A 26,442-nucleotide genomic window follows, 5' to 3' on the forward strand; every position below is an offset into this window, starting at 1 on the left:
TGTACAATACCCATGCTAGCATTAAGCTATTGCTTACAGATTTCTATGAACATTTAAAAAAAGTAAATCCACAAATGCCATAATATCATTATTCAGCTTCCCCACAGTGATCCTGAATGCTGCTGAAAGGAGCACCACGTGCAGCCATGCAAGAATAAAAGCCTGCATGAAACCAGGCAAGCACTAAAACTGCCTTTCTCCAACATGTGTGTGGAACAAGCAGCAACTGAAATCACTAATGGTGACATTGTTTGCAGCTGGCTTATCAAGCTGCTACCAAGCTTCTTTGCAAGATGATTTTTAGATAGGCTATGCTCAGCAAAAAAAGCACAATTTCAGAAGCAGAGAAATGCTAATGGGAACATAACAGTACTCCACTGCGTCATTCGTCATAGCACGAGCGTTACACAGGGAAATGAAAGGAGAAGAAAGATACAATTCAAGAAGAAAATGGTCACCATGCTTCAGATACAAGGCAGTCATACTTACATACATATATATATATCTGCTCTTTCTTTCTCCCCATGTTTTCAGTACACAGCTGATCTTTTCATCTGCTTGGTATATTTATACAGTTCTACAGAAAATTTCAGAAAAAGTTACCAAAAAATCCCAAATGTTACAAAGATTATGAAAATCACACATGCATATATTTGGAGTCTTCTCTCTCTAAATTTCACACTAAAATATGCTTGCTTATCTACTTACTGAAACACAAACTATGCTAACACCTTCTAATCTGTGGTTAACCTGCTGTGAAGAGTAAGGCAAAACAAAAGATTTTTTCACCCACGGTAGGAAAATATTCTGACAAACATTCCTGCAAGAAAATCTTTATTGTACTCATGCTTTCAAGGGCACAGAGGACTGTGTCAAGGTTCTTTTTAATGAGAAAAAAAAAAGAAAAGAAAATATCAAATAGTGCTCAAAAAGGGAGTACCATCCATCTTGTTATGTATGTAGAGAGAAAAACATAGCATATGAGTGTATAATCTAAAAGTCTATCATTATATAAATGCATTGGAAGAGTAATTAAGGTTGTACAGGCACGATTCTTCTTTGAGTTTTGAAGACTTTGTCATATAGTCTGAACAATATATTTTATAATAAGCTTTGGTGAGGATGTGAAAGTAAGAGAGATGTAAATGAACTAATAATGAAACTAATTGCAAATTAATGTTCTAAAATTTCATAGGAACAAAAAGAAATCACTCTTGAAGGCCTAAAGAAGGAGTAGAAGTGAACAAATAGGAAAAAATCAGCTTCTCTAAATAAGGTCTATTACATTTCCTAATGACAAAGGCTAAGTGTAAATAATTCTCCCAAAATTCAGTAGGAAAAAAGCTGACTTTTCAGGTTATTTAAGAAAACTAAACAAGGTGGCAAAGTCACAGTCAGCCACACAGCACAGTCACAGAAAAGGAGATTCATGGCCTATTCCCATCTCTGTGATTCACATTTCAGTGCCAATGCAGATCATTTACTTAGCAGCAATTGTCTTCAAAGTGCTGTGCAAACATTTTTCTTTCCAGTACCACCTCCGCTTCTCCCTCATCTGCAATGGGGTAAAAAGTAAAATCTTTCCTAACAAATGGAGAAAAGAACAATTGAGAAAAATGAACAAAAGGTTTTCAGTGATATGGCCATGGCCAGATAAATGTCCAACAAAAAATGGATAAAAGCCACAGTTATGCCCCACTGCTATTTAGCAGCAATTCAGGGGTGTTTTGCCCAGTAGCACATCCTTACAGGCTGTATAGCCACAGACCTGGAGGTAGCCTAGCCTGCAAAGGCATTTTAATGTCAATCTAGAAAAGGCACAAACTGTGAAAGAAAATAAGTCCTAGCCTTGCTAGGACATGCTGGAGTTTAATTCATGCTCCCGTAAAATTTATGTGGAATAAAACATGAAAAAGTGGCAGTCAGTGGAACAGAAATGATGTATGAGGTGTCTGATAACTGCTCCTGTACACGCCAAGATTTGACATGACAGTGATTGCCAAGCAATTTCTTGCACCGCTTTCTCGGCACTCCCCACCCCAGGAGCGGCTTCCTGCGGGAGACCCGAACTGTCATCGTCGGCGTCCCGCGTCCCCCAGGGCTGACAATCCGCGTCTGCTCCCTCGCAAAGGACTGCGGGGAGTCCCGGTCCCGGCCTGGGGATCGGGCAACGGCGCCATTCCCGGCGGCGGGGGAAGGGAGCGGGGAAGCGCCGCTGCCACTGCGGCGGCAGCCGGGAAGCGGGAAGCGAGAGAGCGAGCTCCCGCCAGGGCGGGGGAACCTTCCCACTCCGCCGGCCGCTTGAGCTCGGAGAACAGGAAAAGCAGCCGAATAGAAGAGACAGACGCCGGGGCGGCTCCGCTGCCTACTGGGCGTGCCGGGCGGGGGATGGGGAGCCGAGGTGCAGAGATGCTCTGTGTCTGCGCAGCGCCGGTGTCGCGTCCCTCCCGGGCAGCCGAGCCGGGCCGAGCCGAGCGCCGGTGCCGCCCCGTGCCGGGAAGGCATCAGGGCGACGGGGAGCGGCGGGGCCGGCAGCCAGAGCCTCAGCGCTCCCTGGGGCCGGGGTCAGCCGCACCCATCCCTGCTGCCCCCTCCTCGTCCCTGCGCCCCGGCCTGTCTCCGGCCCCTCCGACCCTCCCGGCCACACCGCGCCCCATCCCGCCCAGTGCCCCGCTCGGGAGCGCCGCCGCCGCCAGCACCACGGAGAGCGCCCGGGCACCCTCGGCCCGCCCTGTCCCGGCACTGAACCACCCCTGCCCCAGCACCGAACCACCCCTGCCCCGGCACCGAACCACCCCTGCCCCGGCCCGGACCACCCCTGCCCCGGCACTGAACCACCCCTGCCCCGGCCCGGACCACCCCTGCCCCGGCACCGGACCACCCCTGCCCGGGCCCTGGAGCCTCGGCGGGTCCCGCGGCTGGGGCGAGGCCGCCCTTGTACGTGTAGCACTGCGCCGGTGCTCACCGTTTCCTCTCGGGAATAAGCTCCTTCACTACAGACATCCAGTCGCAATCCCGTTCCCTGCTCACCAACGCCCCGACGCAGCCACAGAACCGAGGGCCCAGAAGTGACACACCCGAGAAAGCCACCGGGTCCCGGGGCCACCTTCCTGCTTTCCCCACGGGCAGGGCCTCTCAGGAGGGTGGGTCGGCCCGACCCACCCTTGCATCCCGATACACCTGTTCTCATCCCCTGTGCCTTGCATCCCGATACAACTGTCCTCATCCCCTGTGCCTTCCATCCCGATACACCTGTTCTCATCCCCTGTGCCTTGCATCCCGATACACCTGTCCTCATCCCCTCTGCCTGCACCTCGGCAGGGAGCCATCATGGTGTCTGCCCTGCCTCAGCTCACATGCTGGTGTCTGTGAATGGGGATGTTTCTCTCCCCAGACTCACTTCTAGACTTTACTATTCTCATTTAAAGAAAAAAACCTAGTTTAGTTTTTAGCATCGTCATCACTGTCTCAAAGAGAAAGCTAGACTTATGCCCATGCTCTGGGTGATGCTTCACTCAAAGATCCTCTTCACTGACTTCAAGGAAGCCTGAGAAGCATATTTGTGAGTGACCAGTTCTAGGGAAGCAGACACAGAGTGAGAGCATCACAGCTAGGGACAGCATGCAGTGTGGGCTGTGCAGATGCAAACAGCCCCACACAAGGAAGAACAACGGTGCCAATGCCCTGCTTTTCCCACCCACCCATACACACCCAGGAAACACATCTACAAGAAGCATCCTCCAAATTGCAAGCTGAAAACTTGCCCAGTGCCCTGCTGTCTGGAAGCAGTGTGGGAGTCTGGTATCCCTGAAAGCTCTTAACAGTAAGGCTGGTTATCCGCTGGGAGAGGCAAATGAGCCCCAGCTGGACAGTGAGATGAGAAGGCAAAGGTGGAGTATGCTTCTCTTTGTGCCAAGGTCTTGGATACTGGCTCCTCCAGGCCAGCAACTGCTCCCAGGCCTACAAGATGTACAAACAGGTCCCATCACTGCCCTGTTTCTAGCAATGTTTCAATTAACCTCTACCACATTTGTTTAGTGACTGCCAGTTATGTCACTGCCTTTCCTCTTGCCAGGGATAGAGAATTCTTAAAATTAGTGTAGGGAATTCTTAGAACGTGTCCATCCCCCTTCATGTAATGACCACATCAGATCCCATCCTGCACACTTTATCAAGGGAATCTTCAATCACATCTTCCCAGTGACTCTTACCAGAGTGCATCAGGGAAGTAGTTACTGACTTCTGTCCACATTTATCCTGTTCTGGGATTTCCAGAGCCCTTTGAAAGCGTAAGCAGGTCCAGCGGCCATTTCCCAAGGTTAAGAAAAGTTTGAGATGACCAAGGTTAGGTCTGGGGACAGTAAAACAGTAAAAAAGGTACTAAAATTCAGAAACATTTAGTATAAAACAATTAAACAATTGTATAGGATATTTGTGTACCCTTGCAGGAGGCGAAAATAATCTGAGCAGCTGTTTTACTGAAATGGTCTAGGAAATCCCTTGCAATGGTCCCCCTTCTTGTTGCATCTTTGGAATGAAATATGTTAAAATGAATTTGTGCATGTTTTACAGGTAGCAACAGCAGAGCCCTCAACACCAATAGGCTTTTTTCATGTAAGACATAAAACATTTGACATGGAATGTACTATTAACACCAGACCGAGGGGGGAGAAACATCCAAGGACTGATTTCCATTTCAAACTGCATTCTGGCACTTTGTACTCCAGCACCATTGGTGGATCAATATTTAATGCCCGGAGATTCTGGCTCTGCAGGAGTCATGTCAGGGGACCTCTCGAGCCAATCTGCTTGGGTGGAGGAGTGATAATTATTCATGGGCTCCTGCCTCTTGCTCCTTCTCTTGCACAGCCCCACTCTGCTGACTCAGTGCCTTATTCAGTCTTCTCTCCCTCTCTCCACTGCTGTAGCTGGACCCCTTTGCCTTCTCCGCCTCTGAGAGCTGCACATCCCAGCATGGCTAAAACAGCAATGGGTAAGAAAACGCCTCTCTTTTCCTTCAGCCAGCACTACGGCTGCTGTCTCCTAGGTCTGCTACCTACCCTGGGTGTTCTTCTCGCTCTCCCAAAAGTTTAGGAAAAAAAAAATCAAGAGAACACTGAACGTATTTTTTATTTCATTGATCAGAGAAAAAAGGACAGGGTGGGTGGGACATGGGGATGTTTTAACGTTTTAGTATCTAACCAGAGATCGGATTAATTATATAGCAATGGGTGAGGTCGGCACATGAGCACAGCGTAATTTTGAAATGGTTTTCATTATTTTAAAGGTGAACAAATATTTTTTTATATATATGCATATATACTATACAGATATAGATAGATATTATATGTGTGTGTGTATATATGTGTATATATATATATATATATATATATATATATATATATATATATAAAAAGAAAAAAAAATAAAACCAAAAACGAACGGTAAAGTTATCCCTGTAGTCAGTGTGCCTCCACCCATCCCCGCCGGCCGGAGTCAGCGCTCCCCTCTGCCTCTGAACCCGCGTGGGGAGAAGGAAAGAAGAGCCGGGGAGAGGCACCGCCGCCCGAAAGGGGCTCGGCGCGGCTCGGGGGCTGCGGGCGGGGCCGGGCCGGGCCGGCGGGCCCGCGGTGCGGTGCGGTGCGGGGCGGGGGGGCTGCGGCGGGGCGGACCCCGCCAGGCGCGCACTGCGGCCGGCCGCGCCCAGCCCGGCCCGGCCCTGCACGGCACCGCGGGGCTGCGGGCGGGGGCGGGGGGGAGCCGCCGCTCGGCGCTGCCCCGGCGCTGCCCGCACCTGCAGTCCGCCGGGGGGCGGGGGCCGGTGAAGTAGGTCACTGCATCACGGAGAGCCGGTGTGCGCCAGCAGTGCCCGCCCTGCGCTCTCTCCCGAGGGGCAGCCGCCGGGGCTGTTGTTACCTCGCGTTTTCCAGCGGCACGGAGAGCATCCCCCTCCCCCGCAGGAGCCGCGCCCTGCCGCCGCGGCGCCCCCGCCCCTGCCCGCTCCGGGAGCGGCCCCGCGGGGCGCGGCCCCTCCGCCCTTCCCGGCCCCGCGGGGCTCCCGGGGCTCGGGGAGCGCCTGCCCGCCGGGTCCCTGCTGGTCCTGCTGCTCCTGGCGGGAGCGAGGGGCGGTAGCCCGGCGCTGGCCCCTTTGTTCGAGGGAGGCTGCTGGGTAGGGTGGGAGAAAAAATCCCAGTGAGGGTGTGGAAGAAGGAGAGAGAGAATAGTCGTGGGGTCGGACTACTGAAAGCGTCCAGACCCTAACGCTCCTCAGGGTTGTTTTTTGTTGGTTTGGGGGTTTTTTTTGGATTTGGTTTTTTGGTGGGTTTTTTTTTTTTTCTTTTTGAAGAGGAAAGAGGCTGGACCTGCCTTTGACGCATTCAAATTCAAGTTTTCACAATCATTCACCATTAATGTCATGCACACGCAAATCCCACAAAATAAGGATGAAGTGCTCCCAACACAGTTAGTGTCCTCCCCAAGAAGCAAATCCTGTTCAAATTTCCATTTGTGCAGATTCTTTTTACCACTCTTCATCGCATTGCACGAAGTTACACCAAACCCTCCTGGCACCGGCTGAGCCCGATGCATTACCCCAAGGCGTTTATCTGAATGCTGATGTTCCTCTCGCAAGGAACAATCGGTGGGGATTGAAAGCATTCTAAGCCGGCTGTGGCACCCTTGGGAGCAAGGCATGAGACAGCTGTAGATGCAAACAGAGGAGGGACGTGAGGGCTGCGGGAGCCTGGCCAGCCCTGCAGTGCCGAGCACGCCGTCCCCTCCCCACTGCAGCAATCCCGTAATCAGTATTGATAATTTCTACTTGGTCGGGGACTTAGCGCTGCAGAAGGCCTGTTAGGAATTCTGTCACAAGGGAAGGAAGGGCTCCTCAGCCTGGTGTTAATGATCTCTCATCACACCAATATAAAGATTTCTGCGGCAAGAGTGATGCCAGGAATCATTAGGTTTGCCCAGAGACAGAGGGACTGTGAGGCGCCAGTTTGTCTGTTAATCCCTCGTTAACGAGCCACCTATACCAGCTATAAAAAGCCGTGCAGCCACCTAGCTCCAGTTTCCAAAAATACTAATTACAGCCACATTCAATTAGAAAATTAAAGTTACTTTATTAAAAGCATCTTCCATCTTTAAACTCACCAAGCTTAAGGGATTCTCCTCACCATTTCTTTAAACAATATTCTTCCTTGTTATTATTAGACAAAATTTGTATCTAGACAGCCTATTAGAGTAAACCACTTTATTTCAAGAGTTACAACAAAGCAACAAATTTTATTTTCATGTGGAAAAATAGATCCATTCTCAGTAATGCACATTTCCAGTTAGGGCTAAATGAGCTACATTTCTTCCTATACTCAAACTTTACCCAGTAGAACACTGAAAGAACTACAGAGTGCATGATTTTTTTCCTGTTGAGCACCAGATTTTGCAAAGTGGCAATAAAGGCTAGATCCTGCCACCACTGGAGCCAGCAAAACATTTCTAATCAGCTTAACCCAGCCCACTATTATGTTTCTGGCCCTGGTCCAGCAAGGCACTTAATCAGGTGTCTGAGCATGTGAATAGTCCTACTGGCTTTGGACAGAACTCTTCACATAACTCAGGTTAGGCAGATGCAAAACACCTTGAACAAGCCTGTGTTTATATTCTGCAATAGAAAGCAAAATTAAGCCTAATTTTCTATTAAGATGTGTAAAATAAGAGGTTTTCAGGGAAAGCTCCTTTTACTTATGTAGGAGTTTCAACAGCTGCAAGAACTTCTGGAGATCATTACACTCTGAATGCCCACAAGATTCTTCTTTCTGTTTAGTTTACATAGTATATGAATGATGCATGCCACACAAGCATCTTTGTTTGGGGGTTTTTTTAAGTGTGTCTTTTCTTGAAATTCCATGTAAAACAACTGTACAGAAATTCTGGGGGCTTTTAAACTTCATCTTCCCCCTGACACCATCTTCCACATGAATTATAATATTGGATAGAGGAAATTCTTCACGCCTTAAGCTCCCAAGGAAACAGGACATGTGTTACATAAATCAGGGCCTTTGCCCTGATTTATGACTCTCAATCAGGGTCACTACAGACCAATCAGGCCACATATCTGGTTTGATAAACTTACTTAGTGTAAAGTACATAGATGGCATTGTGAAGGTGAAGCAGTGTGTGATGCTATTGGAACTAAAAAAGTGTTTGAAACCATTGTTTCATTGTTTTGTTGTGATGTTTTATTTAAAGAACATTTACTGTTCTAACATCTTCAGATGACCATCATACAGAAAATCTCAGTCCTGATTATGGTTCTGGTTTATTTATAGGAAGCTAACAGAAATACATGGGGTATATGTTATGGAAGTGTTTTAATGTCAACTCCTTTTGAGATAGTCAGGAACACTTTAAGGTGATGAATGGGTGGGATTATGAGGATACAGGAATTGAGGCAGTGCCATGCTCCCTCTTTCTCAGATATAACAAATAATATATTCTCAGATATAACATATCTGAGTGAGACTGATTAAACCATTGTAGAAGTGCTTCAGAGTTGCTCTTCTACTTTGTCATTTGCATTTTAGTCATAAGCTCAGACCTCAATAGTTAGCTTGATGGATGCAAGGCCACTGCTTTTTCAGTTAACTAAGTACTGCATTATTGTTTTATCTGGTGTGTAACATACATATGAAGTCATAAATAAGTGTATGGTTGTTGAGTTTGACTGGTTCCATTATTTTAATAGGTAGCCTTTTTTTACTGCAAAGGGGTAAGAGTTCTGCCTCTGGTCTGCCACTACACTTGAACAATTGCTTGATTGTCAACAATTGCACGAGTAGTCATCTGAATAACAATGGCAATGACAAGCTTCAAGTTAAACAACATATGGCTAAGTGCCAGGTTGAATTTGGACTGAACATGCTTCTTTCCATATTATTCAGTTTTTAGCTGAAGGTTTTAACCTTCCCCTTTTATAAATAAATGAATATACGTCAGCTCTGAATTATTTCCAACTGTCACAGAATTACATGTCTGTAATTAGGAAGTTAGTTTAAGAGAAGAATGAACATAGGCAAGAATCGGAAAGTTATTTATTGTATCATAATGTTGGCAGATATGTGATTTGACTGAGATACCACTATTCCAAATTTTTTGAAGAACTAGGAGAAGACATCACAGAATATGCTGGCTTGGAAGAGACACATCAGGGTCACTGAGTCCAACTCCTGGCCCTGCACAGAACCATCCCCAAGAGTCACACCATGTGCCTGAGAGCACTGTCCAAACATTTATTGAACTCTGTCAGGCTGGTGCTGTGACCACTTCCCTGTGGAGCCTGTTCCAGTGCCCAACAACCCTCTGGGTGAAAAAAACTTTTTCCTAATATAATTTGGATGTGACAAGGAAACTGAAGTGGTAATATTTCAGTTACTTTATTTCTTCTGTGAACTTTTATTACTGAGCTAATATAGAAATGTTGGTAAGTAAAATTCACTAAAGAACTGAGGTTAACACCTATTCATGTTCTTTTCTTGGTTTTTAAAGACTTGATTACTCTTCCTACTCTTGAGAATTAAGATAGGAATAATTTTAAAAACAGTCCATATGGCTAAGGATTTATATTGCTTCATAGCAGTTCTTTACTTACCCTGAGGTGTACTGGCAGGAGGGATGGAACGTCATCTATTCCATTTTCTTATGGATGATAACCCATAACACACTGAGGAAATAAAAATAAACTTCAGCATCTTGAACACTTCCAAAATGTTCTCTCACCTCCACCTCCATTACCATCACCTCTTTGTCCCAATATAAGCTCGAGTTAGGCTAAAAACTTCCCTGTTTAATAATGTAATCCTGTAATTCATTCACACAGATTTTGTGAATTTGAATTTTCTTTAATTTATTATTTAAGACCGGAATTTTTTTACCATTGGTATTTGTTCCACAATGGTACATTTCTCTAGATCACATTTTGCACACCAATTTTTTATTATATATTCTTTGTAATCTAACCTTATGGTTATATTCATCTCAGGTGACATTTATATTAATTTCTTTAGAAAAGAATTCTCCATTTTCAAATTAATAACATTCATTTGAGAAAAAAAATACCTCATTGCAAAAAAGAGATGGGGCACTCACATCCAGCAATATATTTAGGTAGTGTTTTAGCCTTCAAAGACTATATTGATTTTCCTAATTGCTTGCAGAGAGAAGTCAGCATTATTTTGTAGTCTAAAACACAGAGAGCAGAAGGTTCCCATGACAGATCAGTCTGGGCAATACTTCGCTTGTGCAGCATTTTCATGTAGGTCTAATTTACTACCTTAATAGTTCACAGACAAAACAGGCAAAGAGATGCTCAGCACTCCTGAAAAATAACAAACATTAGGAGGCCTAAAGTAGGCATCCAAAAATGGTGTCACACCACATAATTGGTATAGTGACTCACTAAAAGCTTTGCTAAAGCTGGTACAGCAAAAAAAGCTGAAGATAAGGGACTGAGGGTGGCATCTGGCCCTGTGACCAGTGGGCAAAGAGAGAGAGTGTAAATTTGCCTTTCAGCTTAGGGTATTAGGCTTCAAAACCCTTTATCCTGGCACTTTCAGTAGCTCTGCCCGAGAGGAGGAGCAAATGGGACACCATGAAGCAGCAGTGCTTGCTTACCTCTGCAGTAACTACCTTCAAAAACTCCACTGTCAGTTCTCCATACAAGTCACCTTTAAACACAAAAAACTATTGCCATCCTCAGGTGGCTTGCAGAGAACATGCCTTCTTCAGCATTTATCCATAAAATGGATGATAGATGAACCAACTTTGAAATGAGTCTTGCCTCACTGGAGCCAATTGGAGTGCAGTACAGCCATTGGCCTCAGCACAACCAGCTGCTCTTTAGTCCATGGGGACACAGAAACTGGCAGCTGATTTGGAGGAATGGCTGCTATTCACAATCCTTTCTAGGCTACACACAACCCTCACACTATTCCATGGATACAGTCTGAGGTGGTGTTGGTTTTCATTCCCATTAAAAGGATTGTTGCTCCCACTCAGAAGGGTGGGTCCCCATGGGGAATGTCAGCCAGCAGTCCCACCAGGGACAGGTGTCTCAGTCCTGCAAGGTGCTGGGTACCATGACTGCAGTGCAGACAGTACCTGTTCCTCTAGTTGCTCAGAACTTTTCAAACATGGACAAAAATGGCTTTGGAGACCTCAATCCACGTGGACCTGCATCCTGAGTCAAAAAAAAATGGACTGATGCCTAAATGCTGGCTCCTGGGAAATAAATACCTATGACATCATGTGTCTGACAAATACCAGCATACAAAGCTGATCTGAAATTATTTCACTTTCTCTTCCACTTATGTTTTTCTTTTTCCTGTCTTCTAATACATAATTTAACCACTGAAGTAAATTTAAGTTATTTCTGCCAGGATGTGCAGAAATAATTTGAAATTGAATTGAAATTTTTTAATTGGTGCTCAGTATCTGCACAAAATATTAGGCTTTGCTGAATATATTCAGAAATGTTATTTTTCTAAGTTATAGCTTTCAATCCAGGCAGTTCATAAATAAATTATGATTTATGCATTCATTCTAAAGTACAAAACCTATCACTGTTGTAGCAGTTATTGTGTGAAATTGTGATCCTTCACAGACACAACCACAAAACAGGATTATAAGGAGTTTTTCACCAATTTGACCCCAAGCAGTAGTTTGGAGAGGTGGCTGAGGATAGGGTTAGTAAATCACCTGTGGTGAGATAGAGGCATGGCTGCACCTCCACAGCAACAGGGAGAGGTCAGCACCTCTGGCTGTGTTCAAGGTCGGCCCAGAGTGAATGTACTCATAATTTGGTGGCCCAGAGGAAAATGCCAGGAGGAATGGTGAGACTTCCACTGTCCCTTGGACTCTTCACACACAGCCTAAGGGAAGCCCTGGCTCAGTCTCTTCCATTGTGGTGAGTGGAGAAGATGTGGCAATGGGTGAGCTCCTGCCCCTGAGCCAAACAGCTGGTGCGTGGCCTCCAGGTGTGCTGCTGGGGTGTGGTGGCCTTGTCCCTGTGTCCTCCTTCCCACAGAATACCAGAGCCACCAGCTATGGCTCTTTCCACTCTCCCATGAGAAGAGCATTATGCTAAAGAGAGAACAAGAGAGCACACAGGAGGGAGGATGACCCATACCTAGGAGCTGGAGATCCCAGGAGCATCGCTGGATTTTGCATATATGGCAAAATAGAAACAGTTGTGGAAGCAGCAAATAGAACCTGAGTTCCTTTGGGTGATAGGATGCTTTGGCTTGAATGGAAATTTTGAGAGTTTGACCCCAGCTCTGGCATTTCCCAGTCAAAGATGTCACTGTAGGCAGTTGCTCCAATAGGCAGGACTAAGACAGCCAGCAGCATTCCTCCTCAGCTACTTTTTAAAAGACAACAGTGGCTTGCTCCTCTGTTTATGAAGAGCCCTGTGCTACCTATGTGTGCCCTACACTCCCAGGAAACAGGCTACACAGATTTCTTCAGAGGACTGGCTGTGAGCTGGAGGAACACACAATTCCCCATGTTAGTGGCTTAAACATTTCAAGTCTCAGCTATCCTTGCTTGTCCAAAGTTCAGTATCCTACAATGCAGACCAATTTAAAGAGCACAAATTGTGGTTTTCTGTATTCTCATGACCTCTCCTCATCTGTGTAGGAATCTCTGGGATCCAGATTCTTGATTTAGAAACCTGAGTTTTCTTAAGCATCATTTTAGGCACCTAGCTCCTTTATTGGATTTGTAGGTTAATCATTTTATGACCTTTCTTCTCTTTAAGATGGGGATAATCTTGGGTACTTACCTCAGAGCTGGGATGTGAGGTTATGTTCCATACTGCATGAAAATGTGTAACCATGCTCTGATGTTATAGAAGTGCCAAAATCCATACTGATCAGATTAAGAAGCAGAGCAACTTACCTGCTAAAGCTGTATTAGCATTCTGTACTATGAGATACTTTTCTATAATCCTTAGGGAATTTCTTAGGGAAAGAAAAAGTAATGATGTGTGTATTTAATGCTACTGAAGGCACAGAGTTCTACAAATTCAGAATTTACCCTAAGCTAAGGTATACGCTACTGGAAGGTAGATGAAATATCTACATTTAAATATATTCAGTTATCTATAAGTAGCTAAAATTTTTGATCTTGATGCTATTTTTGAGGCTTTCAAAATTGCTGAAAACACAAATTGTCCTTTTGGACTAAGATTTCTGATATATACATGTTCAAATTCATCCTCTGGTTTCCAGTAGGATGACTCTGGATGTCATTTGGTAGAGCTCCCTGAAGTGACTAATATCATCACGTCTATCATTTTTCTTTTCCAAAAGATTGTGGAGACCACAGCCATGTCAAAGATGCACAAAATGTTTTTAACAACATTGCTGTATGGAATTGCAGCAGAAATAACCTTTTTTGGTTTACAAGTATTTTTGTACTGCAAATCCTCCAGTTACCTGAATGGAGCTGTAAGAAAAATTGCATGTACCTAGGAAATCTTAAAGCAAACGCATCAATATCCATAATTTTTCAAAGACATTTTTGGAAATGAAATTCATTTCTGTAACCCATTTCATTAGTCTGTTAGCTATTTTGATGTATTTGTTGCTTACTTTATTCATGTGAAAAGAAAGGGTATCTTATGTCACTCAAGTCATGTTTGTATCAATCACTTGAGTATACCTTGTTGTTTCCAGGTGCTGGTGTTTTTTACATAGATGTAATACAAAAAAAGCTATTTCTAAGCTGATTTTTTTTTTCTATGTGCTCAGATATTTTTTGATGCTGTCAAGACTGCAGTTAGGGGACTTTCAATATTGTATGCTGTAGGTAGGAATGAAACTCTGATTCCTGATTTAAAAACCTAAATGTTTAATATTTGTCAACAAACCACTTGTTCTCAAGGCAAATAACTTCTACTGGGAAATGATGTTTTAAGTATAAATATCATTTTACAAGTAAAATATCAATAATGACTTAAGAAAAATAATAGTAAGGTATTTTTTTAAGCTGCATTGACAATTCAAGTTACTCCATTATTTTTTCAACAGTGAAACATTAAGAAGAGAAATATCTTACTTAGGGAGCCATTCTGCATTTGACTAACAGTGTAGAGTATTTCATCTTCTTGTTGTGAGAGGCTTGAAAAACAGGAATAAACATGACAGAAGTACTTTCAAGTCCTCTGCAAAATTGTAATTATCAGTTTGCATCTCTTGCCAGTGCTGTTCTAGAGGTCTCATCTCTGCTGGTATCCTGGTTTCTGCACAAAGATGTAATGGGTCTGTCAAGGGTAAAAATTGCAATAAGAACAAATTCTGAACCCATGCAGCAAAATGAAGCCATTTAGATAAGCAAACATGTAATCTACAATATGAAGGCTGCAAAATTATATTTAGTGCACTTCTATGTAGTTGTACAAACTGAATTTCCAAGATAAAAAAAAAAATTAAGAAGAAGTATTGTGGAAACAGAACATTTTATCAGATGGACTCCAGTCTGTCCCTGAACTGTGATTACTATTTTTATTGTCTTTTAATGTAATTTGTATGTAGGAGAAAGTTTGAGATAGCAGTTAGGAAAATTTCTATTTGATAAAACTCAATGTTCTTGTGAACAATCTACCATCCTAATCCATTTCCTATCTACTCCATCCCCATGACCTACTGATTTGCAGTCTCATCCATTTCCTTGGTACCCTTTCCCTGATTTTCTCAACCTACTTTCATTATCCAGTCAGTCAAGTGTTATCCTCATTCTTGATCCAGTTTCAGTCATCCTATTCCTTGACTGACTTTACCTGCTTGGTTTTCCTTCTTTATTTATTGTTTTTAATTTCTCTGCTCTTGGCAATTACTCCCACAATGCAGATTCAGCTCTCGTCTCTTCACGCAGCTGCTTCATTCCTGTAGTCCTTCACACTTCTATGAGATCAGAAGGGGAGGAATTGAGATCACAGGATAGTTGTATCCTCTTTTTTTTCCAGTTTCCAGTGCTCCTCTGGTCCATAACATCACTCTTAGCCCACATGGAATCAGAATCCAGCACAAAGTGGCTTGAGAGAAGCTGCCTGTAAAGCTGGCTTTGTGTCTCTCAGACAAGGCTGAAGGCTGAAATCTGATATTTCACTGACTTATTCCATGGCCAGGCCTGGACAAATTTTTCAAATGAAGAATGATTCCCTGGCAGAAAGCACTAGAACCTTTCAAACAAGTGCAATAACCACTTGCTTAACTTGCCCACACACATGTATTTTTCCCTAGTCATCATCACAGAAATAGTGAAATGTTTTTAGCTAAAACCTTCTCCAAAATTCAGGAAGAAGCAGCCTTCCAGACAAGAAAACTGTAGACCAAATTGTAGTTTAAGGATGTGATTTTCAGTGGAAGGACAGATTTTCTGATGCAGTGGGAGAAACAAAGCAGCACAAGGTGGGAAATGGCAATGGCTGACAGTGTTGCACGTTTAAGTGGCTAAGATGTGCAAAGGCCAGGAACATCAACCTTGACAGAATTAGATACTAAACTAGTGGAAGTCTGTGGGTGAAGTAGACTCATGTTGATTTACATCTGATGAGCCTATTTTTCCCCCTTTAAAACTCCCAAAGCATCAACTTGGAAGGAAACTTCTCCTTTATTATTTTTAAAATCATACAAGAGGCAGCTACACTAAAAAAGCAGGATAATTTTATTATTCAGAAAAAGAAACTTCTTTTTATACTGGAAAAAGATCATAAAATGAAAAAGACAGAATAGGCTGTTGCAAATTGACATTTGGGGATATCTAACTCCTGCTGCTTTTAGAACATATTAAAAATGTGATGGACAATCCAGTTCTGGAAGTTTGATAAGTCTGTTGTAAAGGACAGACTGAACAACAAAGAAGTTCTGATTTGCTGTTAATGGCAGATTTTTGATGCTGGCGCACAGTGCCCTGAAAATTTCACTATTGCAGGATCCTTTTTTTTTTTTTTTATTCTAAATGAGACAAACACCCTTACACCAACAATCAGTGGAGCATCTCTGCAGGGATCAGCTCCTCATGTGGTTAATTTAATAGCAGAGCAGTGTCTCTGAATTCATCAAGATTTTCTTCTAAGTGGAGGCTGGTCTTGCAGAAAAAATAGAGAGGCACAGACAGAGACAGCTGCAGAGAGAGATAGAGAGAGCAAAGGTACTCTAGAGATTTTCAGTAATATTTTGGGATGAGAAAAATGCCGCTAAATTGAAAAACAGTAAAAAAGAAGGAAGGAAAAGAGAAAGATGAAAAAGAGAGGAGGGTCTTGAAAGACTGGGAAACAATTGGGAGCAGTCACATTCCCAAAAGTCCATATAAATTGCTATAGCATAGACATTTATGTATTGATTTTACATCTTCAAAAATCAAAGTGCTTCGTTCATGCAAATCAGAACAAAGCTACTTAAAACACAGGTCACTTCACTGCAAGCAGTAGCTCTTGTTCTAGTTTTATTGTAGCATCAATTGTAATAAAAATATTGTACCAGCAAATGTTCCCTTTCAGCCAATTTAATCAATTCTGAATAATATACTAATTTCTTTGCACCATCAGTGTCGTTTCCAAAAAGAGGCATCATTCTTTATCTTTCTTTTTTTTTCTTGTAATTTTATTCATCTTCTGGTTAGCATACTCAATAATATTTATAATTTATGCCCAACCATGATAGAGTTTATATGCTGTTGAGAGGTATCATTATTTTCATTATGGAAGCAATCAAATGTTTGCATGTATGCATAAAGTCATGGCAGGATACAATAGCAGAAATATAAATCTGGTAATTAGTAGTAATAGCTGCATAGATTGTTTAGGTAAAGGTCACACAGAAAACTGTGAAAGCCACAGAGTGACAGATGTGTGTCATATGGAAGGGTTTGCTTCTGTCATTTCATGAATTTGAGCACCTCACTTAGTGTGCTCACTACCTTAAGCCATCTATTTTCCCAGTTATCCCCCACCTCCCTGACAGCCCTCCACTGGACTTTCAGGTGTTCCTCCATGTCACTCTGAAATTGGGGGATCCAAGAGTGGATGTAGAACCTCAGGTGCAGCTCCACAGCACCAAACACCTTCAATCAAAGGTGAACCCAACCAACCCCTCCTGCTGATTCACACACACCGCTGCTTCTTCCCTCTGTCTTCCAAACCTGGATGTTTAAAAGAGGTTGAAGAAATAGGAAAAAAGGAAAAAAAACCCACAAACTCTCCCTTGTGAGATTTTTTATGCCAACCTACACATGCTGAATTTATTACTACAAACTTTTTTAAAAAATAAGTCACTTCCCCAGTATCCATTCCTGTTTTGGTTCTTACACTTCATCCTTCAGCATTGACAGTTATGGGTTTAGGAACCCATCATCTGAAGCCTCACTTGGGCATTTGTACTTTTTTTGGACTGTGGAGAAGAGTAACAGAAAATTATCTTATCCCTTTCAATGTTGTAAAAATAGATTTCCACACTAGCCCCAGTTTCTAGATTTGGTGACCTGCCAAAAGATACTTCTCCTAGTCATTCTGCTGCCCACTTCTTATCAGAAAACACCAAGTGAAAAGATGAATTTTACAGAATCTGCTTTGTATCAACATGGTTGGTGAGGGAATTGCTGTCATTTGTGCTTACTCTGTGCAGTGCTGTCAAAGTCCTTCAAAACCTGAAGATATTATTTTTTGAATCAAAGGATTTCTCCAAAGATACACATGCCTTTGATAGGCTTCCTACATAGGGAGACTGTTTTAAATTAGGGATTACATTTCTCTAAACCCAGAAATTTCATCCTTTGTAATATCTCATAATTAAATACAGCCCCTCATGCCCACATATACCCCACTGAGTAAAATTGTATAAAAACATTTACATTCCAATAGTTTTTGTTATGAAAAAGGGGAACTAAGCCATACAACATAAAGCATCAGAGTAACACAGTTTCCATTATCACACCTTCTTGGGTTTAAAGCAAAATCTTCCATAATTATGAGGTATGTCGACAGGCAAAATCTAATATCAAGCAGTTTTATATGGAAACTCAGGAGTTATTTACTAGGAGCTTATTTTGTTCTGGCATTCAAATTTAAAATACTCCTGTTAATTAACACAACTATAATGTGTGTCCCATTGTATAATTGCAAGGATTGGGATTCTTCCTTTGTACATAATCTGCTTACATATGTCATTTGCAATTGTGTGCAGAAAGCAAACCCTGTAAAGAAAATGCCTTTATTCAAACTGATGAGACATTCTTATTTTAAAATGCTCCACAAAATTAAAATTCCATTCAAAACCTAGAAGTAAATTGGATTTTCCAGACTGCCTCCTTTCATTGTCTTTTGCATTTTGACATTTAGTCGGTAGCCATGGCAGCCAGTAAGAATAATTGTGGAGCATAAAGATGCAGTTACACATATTTGGCTTTGGGTTAAGTACATTAAATACATGGGAATTGCTCAAAATCAACCCATAAACTTACACAAATCTAGTTTTATATACATACATATATATACACATATATATACATATACACACATATATACTTTTTTATGTATAGACATATACATAAACTTACTAATTAATGATTCTGTATGTTTGATTTTCAGACCCTACAAAATGTGTTTTCTTGCCCATATGGAATGATTAGTTTTGAAAGATACTATCTACAGCATTCACGGCAGTATATTTTCTCTTAAATGGATTCTTCTGATATTTGTGGTGTGAAAATAACTGTGATAGGTTTTGCATTCAGTGCAATGACTCAACAAGCAAGGAACACATTTAATTACTGGAATGCAAAGATTGAGAGTCAACCCTACAAGAAGTTGTAATTGCATTTATATCATATTGTACAAACAATTTCTACTTAGCTGATTGCCCTGCTTCTTTTTTTTTTTCGTTTTGTCTAGAGAAAAAAAGAACCAAAAAAAAGGCACCTTCCATTTTATCTGGCTTATTGTTCTGAGCCTCAAGACACAGCTAAATAATATTTTGGCCTTCATTATTTCAAAGCAAAATTTTGAAAATACTGGAAGACATTAAAGGTATCTGCACTTTGGAATGGCACAGGTTAATGATGTGTTTATAAAATGTATATGAGTTATAAAAATGTCATATTTTATATCAGGGCTGCAGTTCTGTTAAAAGCATTGCATATCTGAGCCAGAAAAATGGCAAGAATCAGCCTGTCTGATAATGGAAACTGTCACTGTGGTAATCTATCTCTGGTCCCTTGATTGAGGTACTCCACAACAGCTGAATGATGAAAACAGAAAAAGTTGCATTCCTTGCCCATTCTTTCCTAATTGCTTGCTTTTCCTGAACCATTTTGAGCCATTCCTTTCCTTGATGCTGCATCAATGGCTTGCTTTCAAAACATGTGGGCAGTTGTGCTAAAACTGGCTTTCTGGAGAAGCTCAGTATGAACAATTTGACTAATCTCAGCACAGAGGTGAGGGGAGGGACTTCATCATGTAATGCCAGGTACAAGTCCGGGAAAGATCTGTGTCCAGATGAAAAGAAACAGTGTCAGAACTCTGATTTCCTTCACCAAGATCAGCAGTATACAAGGTGATGTCATTAGTCTCCAAGGATGGTTAAAAAATAGACAGTTTGGAGTAAAATGGCACTCAGTGTCAAGTGTCAGTGGGTGTGCATGGCCAGGTGATGCACTGCCAGGAAGTGTTTGTCCAGCCAACATAAAGGAATAAGGGGGATGCAAATTTAAGTCAGTGGAAGCCTCTGAAGACATCACGGGGAAAAACTAAATAAATGCCTCTGTTCCAAATACACACATGGATGAAAGTGAGATTCAGATAAATAAAAGTAATACTGGCAGCCAGCTCTCTCACACCTGCTCTAGTAACCCAGTCTTACTGTGCTGGAACAGAACCCATTTGTGATTCATGCCTTGGGAAGATGCTGTTTGATCATAGTGGCTGCGTGACTAAACCATTGCCATTCTATTTCATCATATTGGATTTGCATCCTCCCTCAAGGCTGCAGACAGCACCTGTAGTGCCTGCAGCACCTGTAGTGCCTGCAGCACTTGCAAAGAGGTGTCACTTATACAGAATTCAGGAGAGCTCTGTTCCCCATGAGGTGTTCCTACAGAATAGGTCTGTGTCCCAAGGCATTTCTTTTTTCATGTCTGTGACATTTTATGCCCCAGCATCCCTTCCCTCTCCTTCTCACTCCATAAGCTCTTTGGCATAGGGTGTTTGCATCTGACACATTTTTACAGAAAGTAGTGCAGATCTCAGCTGGGCCCCCGCATACTCCCACAAAAGGATGATGAGATGACCTTAAGAGCATACTGGGAGGCAGCAGCCATCCCTGATAGCCCAGTCCTGGGCGTTCTGCTGGGTTCTCTGCTTGAGACACCAGAGGAGATTGGAGTGCTCAACACAAGGACTCCAAATTTCACTTCCCACCAGTGCTGGGTTCAGCACCAAGCTGCAGGCATGGTGCTGCTGTGGTGGCTGAGGCCTGCATGCTGCTGAGGGAAAGTGGGCTGCTTGCAGGCTTGGCAGCTTCCAATCTGTAACTCACTTCTCCCCACCCCACACTTAGAAAGACACTGAAGAAGTTCCAGCTCCTTTGCATGTCCTTCCCTGGTGCTTCAGCCACCAGCATGGCCCCAGAACCAAGCCAGCCCCACAGGGAGCAGCTGGGCTCAGGGAACTCCTGGGCACTGCATGTCCACTTCTGAGGGAGGGATCAGCAATCTGGGATTGTCTATTGCAGGGAGGTCCTGAAGCAAACTTCACTATCCTGATGTTACAGAAGGCAAGTACAATTGGTAGCCCCCATCCCAGGAATGCTGAGCCAAAATAACCTGCATGCAGCAAGGCTGGAGTGGTTCTGTTGAGAAGAGTCTTTGAAAATCCTTCTGCTTCCCTGGCCTTCAGACATGTACATCAGGACTCCTGAAAACACTGCTTTATAGCCTGCATGTAGATGGACATCGTGGTTCAGTGGTGCCTACCAGGAAGGATCTTCAAAGCCATGTTAATGGAAATTTTGGAGTGAAATATCTGGCTTTTTAAGCCATTTTATATGTAACCTGTCTCAGAAGTGTAAAGGAGATTAATGTCTGTGTCCTGGTGAAAGGGTATGTCACAACCCTTGGGGCAAACAATGCAAAGGAAATACATTACACACCATGAGCACTAAATCATGGCAGGCAAATCCACCCATTCAAAAACTCCAGAGCTCAAGGTTTTGTTTCTTAAATCATTTATATAAGACTCTAAGTGAGAGATCAGGAGAGAGGGATTTTTCTTGAGAACAGGAAAATTAGTGATAGAATCAAACCCAGAACAATATATGGAGAATCCTTACTACTACTTTAGCAGGAGTCCTCAGATAAAACAGATTTTTCTGTAAGCCACGACAGAGCCAAGCTTGCTACAATGCCAGTCAAAAGAAGCTGTTTGCCCCAGGTGCAGATATGTAAAAAAACCAACAACAGTTCTTGAGAAGGTAATGTGAGCCAAATAAGGAAGGCTATTTCCTCCTGGTCTTGCTGCTTTCCTCCTGGTACTTGCTGAAAGCCTATTCACTTTTTCCATCCAGTCCACATTCAGGAATATTACTTTGGTTCAAATCATCCCATTACTGAATTTCCACAGACTTTTTTGCTTCCAATGAATACAGGAGACAGTGGATAGCAGAATGGTTCCTGACTGGGGCTGCCTTAATAGTTTTCAAATGTTGATGTTTGCATGACTTTCACACTTAAGTGATAATCAGAAATTATCTGTGTCTCTGGAGGTCTCTTATGAAGGTAGGTGTAAAGTCAGTATCTTAAACATCAGTATCCTGCCAAATCATCTGAATAGCAGGGTTTGAACTTCTGACTGCACAAAAATTAAACAGTCATGTTCAGTTAACTAGCAGGAAATAAAGCTGTTTTAGGACTACTGTAGCCTTTAAGTTAATTCCTCACTCTTCATCCACCCCATTGTTTTCAAAATCTGTTTTAGTAACTTGCATCCTTTCCTACACAGAAAGCTCTGTGGGAAGAAAACTGGGGAAAGACAGATGGGTGTCACAGACAGATTTTATGAAAAATCCTTTCATTAGGATCTTTTTTTCTGAGAAGCTGGGAAGTTTCAGCTTCTCTGTGTTTTGCTGCTTTGAAATGTGATTTGGAGAATTGTTTACCCAGCATGTGAAATTGTTTCTACTTGATGACCAATCAGATGTCCAGCTGTCTCAGACTCTCTGGTCAAAGATTTTATTATCATTTCTTTCTATTCCTTTCAAGCCTTCTGATGAAATCCTTTTCTTCTATTCTTTTAGTATAGTTTTAATATATCATTTTCTTTTAATATAATATATATCATAAAATAATAAATCAGTCTTCTGAAACATGGAGTCAAGACTCTCATCTCTTCCCTTGTCCTGGGACCCCTGCAAACACCACTACAGATGGGATGTAGAGGTACAGAGAGAAATATGGTGAAGGATGCCCTGTAAAGGCAAAGCAGACCTTAAAGAAGGCTGTATTTTCCCCTTTCGAAAAAAAAATATCTCTGGAATTTTTTGTTTTCACCTTGGATGAAGTTCTCTTAAGTTCAAACACATTTCAAGAGAGCCACATTTCAAGAGTCCTCTGTATTAGTACTGGCTCCTTGGCCTTCCCCTCAGTCCCAGAGGACTTTTGGAACTGAGTTGCCAAGGGTTTCCTCATGCCAACATGATTCATGGCTCTGCAAAGGGTGGCTCAGAAGAGAGTGCAGCATCTGGCTCTGCCACTGCCATGGACCAGTTTCTGCAGAGTTGAAGAAGGAGGAGGTAGCCCATGGCTTTCTTGTCCTGTCTGCCCATGTTTCCTCCAGCACACAGTGTGGTGAGGCTGTGGGGCCCCAAGTGCACTGACAGGCACTGAACAGGCACATGTCTGCTGTGCTCCTTCCACAGGAGGAGGAAATGTGTGTGTCTTCATTTCAGTGACTAGAAACCACAATGTGACTACAATAAAGAGTCTGCATCAGTGTTTGTTTTGAGTAATCATGACAAAGTTGTTGTTTTTTTCAAATTCAAAAAACCCCTTACATCAAAATCTCATTTTCGCAATGGGTTTACATTAACTCAACAAAGAAAACCCATTAACTCATGTCACAGATGACTGTAATAGTCAGGGTTCAGTAAATGGGCTTTCTCATTGTTACAGCGGTGAAAATTACATACATTGAAATAATACAAAATAGTATTATTTTACATTATTTCAATGTATTACTTTACATCTTAACATTCTGACATCATAAAGTGAGCAAAGACATTTGACTCTCACCATGCACAGCAAGTAAAAACCAAAGACATGGTACCTGAAGTAGTCCAAAATGCCACAGTCATGATCAATGATAGATTAGGTTGTAAAATTAGGAGCAGTTTTTAGTGAGACTTGTGCCACTCTCCAATCTGCATGTTTGCATGCATTTGTATCCCTGCAGTAGAATTTAAGAAAACCATTATTGGACAGTACTTCCATAAGCAAACAGCTTCTTGTGTATTCCACGGGATGGGTTTTCCAGCCATATCCCATGCTTTAACCTAAATTATGCTGTGGAAATGGTATGCCAGGCCTTGCACTCGAGGACAGGCTTAGTGGTACAATCTGACACAGTCTTAATAAGAAGCTGAAGGTCAGATCTGTTGCTTGTATTTGTTTGTGTATTTTGAAGAACTGATGCTACAGTGATCCCTGATTTCACAGCCACTATATTCTTTTATGGATGACACTAATGCTCAATTCCCCTCCCAAACCAATTTAAAGACTTTTGTTGAGAGAATAAAATGGATGATCTTTCTGCCAAAACCCAGGAACATTAATGAGGGTTACAAAAATTAATGCTTAAAACTATTTTTTCAAACTCCCAGTTGCCACAAAGGCAGATTAGACCTGTCCCAAGCTCTTCCTTTCTCATTTTCTGGGCATATTTTAGGAAATTCTAGAGCCACAGTTGACAGAGAAAACTCACTGATTAGCTCTTTTTTTCCTTGATTTCTGTTTCTTGTTACTTTTTCATAATACCTGTTTATTCTATTGCCTAGATATAGAAATATCAAAAAAATCAGGAGCAGGGGACAAAACCAAAACTCTATTTTCATCTCCAGCTTAACCTGCATTGCAGTATATAAAGAGTGCAATTTTAAAGACTTGGTCCCCAAAGAACGGCCCCAGGTGAGTGGGAGTCCTGTGCCACCTTTCCCTACAGTGAAGCAGGTGAGCACTGTAGGGATTAAAGAGTCCCTAAGCTGCAAAGCAGCTTTATTTTTGTTGGGGAAACTGGAAAAGTACACATATACATAAGATTGTGAGATGGACTCAACCTAATACTCTGGTGGGCAGTGTTTTGCATTCAGAGAGTAACAAATTGAGCCCCACCTATGTGAACCACCAAAATGAGATGTCAGTCATGGCTGAGCATAAGGGATGGACAAGATTTATTTACTGCAGGGGCTTTTGCTTTCATTCTCTTCACCACTGGTGACTCCATAAGCCTATAAACATCCTTAGGCTTCCTGACACTGAAGATAGATTTGCTGATCTTAAGACAACCTAATTTGTTTAACTTCAGACATCTGAATGGGGCCATCGCTCTCTGGTAGTGCTAATCTCTCCCTTGACTGAAAAATAAGCTTTCATGATTTCTGCAAAGTAGCTCTCTTAAATAATGGCCAGTATTAATTAAAATGAATCCCAGGCTAATAGCTCTCAGACATGCTAAAAACTAAATGATACCTAGAATCTGTACTACTCGTGCCCCATCTTGAATTTTAATTCTCCCAGTCCCATGTGCTTGTCCAAGTACAAGCCCCATTTTAGCAGCACTCATCATGTAACTTTCTTCAAATACCCTGCCATCTATGGGAAACAACACAGCTGGGATTGTATAATGTCACCTTGTTTGGCAGAAAAGGATGCAGCACATTACTAAAATGGATTAGTAAAAATAGAATTGTAAATTACTGGTCAATAGATTGTGGCTGTTGGTGTTCACAAAATTATATGACTTAAAGCATTGCCTTGACAAACCAAAAGCTCTAGCACCCCAGAGGGATCATTACCAAAATGACATTTGTAACAAACCATATTGTCAATAACATCCATCAGAAATCCATATGAAGGATGGGGGTGATAGGTCTTCTCTATCTGCATGTCATGCTTAATCTCACATTTTAATGCTTCAGTGTCTGCCAGAGGAGAAAACTAAGCAGAATTTCAGTTCAGTCTCAGAAGGGCACCTATCACACAGGTTCCTGCCAAGGGAGAACAGGTCTGAGCTGTGTTATGGATTCCACACTCTGACCATGGGCAATGTGCCAGTTTCCTTTTCCTTCCACGTGTACAGAATTTCAAGACCTAGTTGGCATGTGGTACTTGAAATGTCAAAATACAGTAACATTACAAATTAATGTACATGATGTATACATATAATGTATGTGATTAATATTTATATATATTAATGTGTGTATAAAATACATTTCTTATTTGTAGACCAGATTCAGTAAGGCAAAAATAATCAACACATTTTCCTATATCAGATGTTAATTATAAGTAACATTAACACTTTTCTCTCTCCCTTTATGTGGTAAAAATAGCCTTGCTTATGAGTAATGGTCTCTGCTGTGACACAGCAATCTGTCTGAGCTGTGCTTTGCCAAGGAACAAAATGTGGCCCAAATTGCCCATGGCCTGTCAGTCAGGACAGATTTTCATTTTACAGTGTAAACTGTAAAAAATTCCTTATAGCCATTGGAAAGCAGATGAGGACAGACAGTAAGAGTTTAGCAGTGCTTTCCTTAACCTTCCTATTTCTCCCAGCAGTAAATGTAAGTAAGTGGTTACTGGCTTCTAATGGCAGCCATAGCACTCCACCTTAGCAGCTTCATTCGTTGGGCAAGTGAGCTGCAGGACTGGCAATGGATGCAGCCCTTTTCTGTCATTAGCAGAAGAATACAGGATATATCTAAATAAACATATTATTTTAGATCAGTAGAGCATTTTCAAAGAGGATCGTCAAAACATCCCTGCTGACCACGCTTTGGCTCACACATCAGAGCAAGCTTGGAGCACAAACAAGTTTAGTTGATAGGTATTGAAACTGGAAGGGTGTGTATTAGCAGTATATCCACTGTGCCCCAGGCTCTAATGGTTGTTCAGGCCATGGGACCAGACTAGCCTCAATAAAAGATCTCCAAAATTATACAACATGGGCATGAAATCATTAGAATTGTTTCCTGCTGTCCTTCCCTTCTTGCTCAGGCAGTTGTAGGACTGGAGCCTTGAAAGGCCCCTGAAGGTCTTAGCCAGACAAGCAAGTAGAGCCCAAAAAGAAAGAGGATGGATGTTCACCCAAAAGAGGGAGTTGTTTCACAGTTTCTAAATACAGCTGTT

General features: G+C 42.3%; 1 protein-coding gene and 1 long non-coding RNA gene across 2 annotated transcripts in view; one reads left to right on the forward strand and one right to left on the reverse strand.

The window, feature by feature from the left end:
* LOC143696127 (uncharacterized) overlaps positions 1-3,121 on the reverse strand; it is a 105,495-nt gene extending 102,374 nt beyond the window's left edge. The window contains exon 1 of the long non-coding RNA XR_013185539.1: positions 2,966-3,121. This is a non-coding gene — a long non-coding RNA (uncharacterized LOC143696127). The remainder of the gene's footprint in view (positions 1-2,965) is intronic.
* A 1,610-nt stretch (positions 3,122-4,731) lies between these two features.
* STMN2 (stathmin 2) overlaps positions 4,732-26,442 on the forward strand; it is a 39,995-nt gene continuing 18,284 nt past the window's right edge. Inside the window, exon 1 of the mRNA XM_054645583.2 lies at positions 4,732-4,993. Coding sequence (XP_054501558.1) covers positions 4,975-4,993 — 19 coding nt within the window. The 5' untranslated portion in view covers positions 4,732-4,974. The remainder of the gene's footprint in view (positions 4,994-26,442) is intronic.

The sequence above is a fragment of the Agelaius phoeniceus genome, chromosome 1 (genome assembly GCF_051311805.1).
Source record: "Agelaius phoeniceus isolate bAgePho1 chromosome 1, bAgePho1.hap1, whole genome shotgun sequence".
Taxonomy (NCBI): Eukaryota; Metazoa; Chordata; class Aves; order Passeriformes; family Icteridae; genus Agelaius; species Agelaius phoeniceus.